This window comes from Octopus bimaculoides, chromosome 22 (genome assembly GCF_001194135.2).
Source record: "Octopus bimaculoides isolate UCB-OBI-ISO-001 chromosome 22, ASM119413v2, whole genome shotgun sequence".
Taxonomy (NCBI): domain Eukaryota; kingdom Metazoa; phylum Mollusca; class Cephalopoda; order Octopoda; family Octopodidae; genus Octopus; species Octopus bimaculoides.
In genome coordinates, this window is record NC_069002.1 from 16,497,149 (window position 1) to 16,499,384 (window position 2,236).

The window sequence follows — 2,236 nt, forward strand, 5'->3', positions numbered from 1 at the left end:
AATCTAATCCTTCTTAATGTATCAGGTGGTGACTGATCTAATCCTTCTTAATGTATCAGGTGGTGACTGATCTAATCCTTCTTAATGTATCAGGTGGTGACTGATCAAATCCTTCTTAATGTATCAGGTGGTGACTGATTTAATCCTTCTTAATGTATCAGGTTGTGACTGATCAAATCCTTCTTAATGTCTCAGGGATGACTGATCTAATTCTTCTTAATGTATCAAGTGGTGACTGATCAAATCCTTCTTAGTGTCTCAGGGATGACTGATCTAATTCTTCTTAATGTATCAGGTTGTGACTGATCAAATCCTTCTTAATGTCTCAGGGATGACTGATCTAATTCTTCTTAATGTATCAAGTGGTGACTGATCAAATCCTTCTTAATGTCTTAGGGATGACTGATCTAATCCTTCTTAATGTATCAGGTGACGAGTGATCTAATCCTTAATGCACTGGGATGTCTTATCTAATTTTTCTTAATGTATCAGGGAACGACTGACCTAATTTTTCTTAACGTATCAGGTGACGACTAATCTAATACTTCTTAATGTATCAGGGGAAGACAGATTGAATCCTTCTTAATATTTATCTCTTCAGGTGAGTCGACGAGAAGACATTGAAGACTTGATGACACTTGATGAATATATTGATCTTGTTATTCCAAGAGGATCTAATGAACTTGTATCCAAGATTCAAGATATGAGCAAAGGAATCCCTGTTCTGGGCCACAGTGAAGGCGTATGTCATGTGTATATTGATAAAGATGCTGACCCCGATAAAGTTATTGATATTGGTGAGACTAAAGCCCTCTTTGATTATGGTTTTTGAATTTGATGCTTTGAAAGGATGAATAAATGTTCTTTGTTTATGAGAAAACCCTAAAACTCCAATGGAATTACAAGTGCTGACACTTTGTCTTAATTAACAACTTAATTAAAAATAATGAATTTCATGGCTTTTAATTTCATCAAGTTTTTACCATGTTGAGTAGCTCAGTATGGTTCGTGTGGTGCACAGCAATGTATCCGTGTGCATACACACACATGTGTGTACACACACATGCACGTGCACACACACACACACACACACACACACACACAAGTGAGTGAACAAATGAAAGAAAGTTAGAGTTATATGTATTATGTATTTTAATAACAATTTGTTTCAGTTCCACATGACTTGAAATTTTGTGAGTGCACAGGACACATTCATCATCTCATTGGATGTTGGGAGCTGATTTTGATCTTGGCATCTAAGGAGTTGGGCATGTCCTAACTGCCCATAAAACTTTAAGTTGAGGAACTGAGTCAAACAGTTTATACTACATAAATATAAAACAAGCATTAAAATTTATTGAGTAATTTTTTTTTTTTTTTTGTATACATGGAAACTTTTCAGTAAAATGTGATTCTCTTTTTTCCTGCAAAACTCACTTTGTGATAAAAATGCACTTATATTTTAACAGAAAAACTTTTATATGAAAACATATATAAATTTGGTGCATTTTCAACCCCAATTTTACCTAATTCTTTATATATATATATATATATATATATATATATATATATATATCTATATATATATATCATCATCATCATCATCATCATCATCATTGTTTAATGTCCACCTTCCATGCTGGCATGGGTGGGATGGTTTGACAGGAGCCAGTCAGGCAGAAACCTGCACCAGATTTCTGTGACTGTTTTGGCAAGAATTTTACAGCTGGATGCCCCTTCCTAACACCAACCACTCAACAGAGTGGACTTAGTGCTTTTTACATGGCACAAGCACAGGTGAAGTCAGTTTTGGCAAGGTTTTTACAGTTGGATGCCCTTCCAAATGCCAACCACTTTACAGTGTGGATGCTTTTTAAGTGGCATCTGCACTGACAGTGTCACCAAACCTGGTACTTATTCTATCAGTCTCTTTTGCCGAACCGGTAAGTTACGGGGACGCAAACACACCACCATCAGTTGTCAAGCGATGTTGGGGGGACAAGCACACATGCACACACACACACACATATATACATATATACGACTGGCTTCTTTCAGTTTCCGTCTACCAAATCCACTCACAAGGCTTTGGTCGGCCTGAGGCTATAGTAGAAGACACTTGCCCAAGGTGCCACACAGTGGGACTGATCCCAGAACTATGTGGTTGGTAAGCAAGCTACTTACCACACGGCCACTCCTACGCCTATGATTGTAATCAATTAATAAATAGATATAG

At 36.9% G+C, this 2,236-nt stretch overlaps 1 protein-coding gene across 2 annotated transcripts in view; it reads left to right on the plus strand.

Moving 5' to 3' along the window:
- The window catches only part of LOC106872175 (delta-1-pyrroline-5-carboxylate synthase), a 56,543-nt gene that overhangs the window by 45,816 nt on the left and 8,491 nt on the right, over positions 1-2,236 (plus strand). For both annotated transcript variants that reach the window (XM_014919065.1, XM_052975706.1), the window contains one exon: positions 602-797. In XM_014919065.1, the coding sequence (XP_014774551.1) occupies positions 602-797 (196 nt within the window). The remainder of the gene's footprint in view (positions 1-601; positions 798-2,236) is intronic.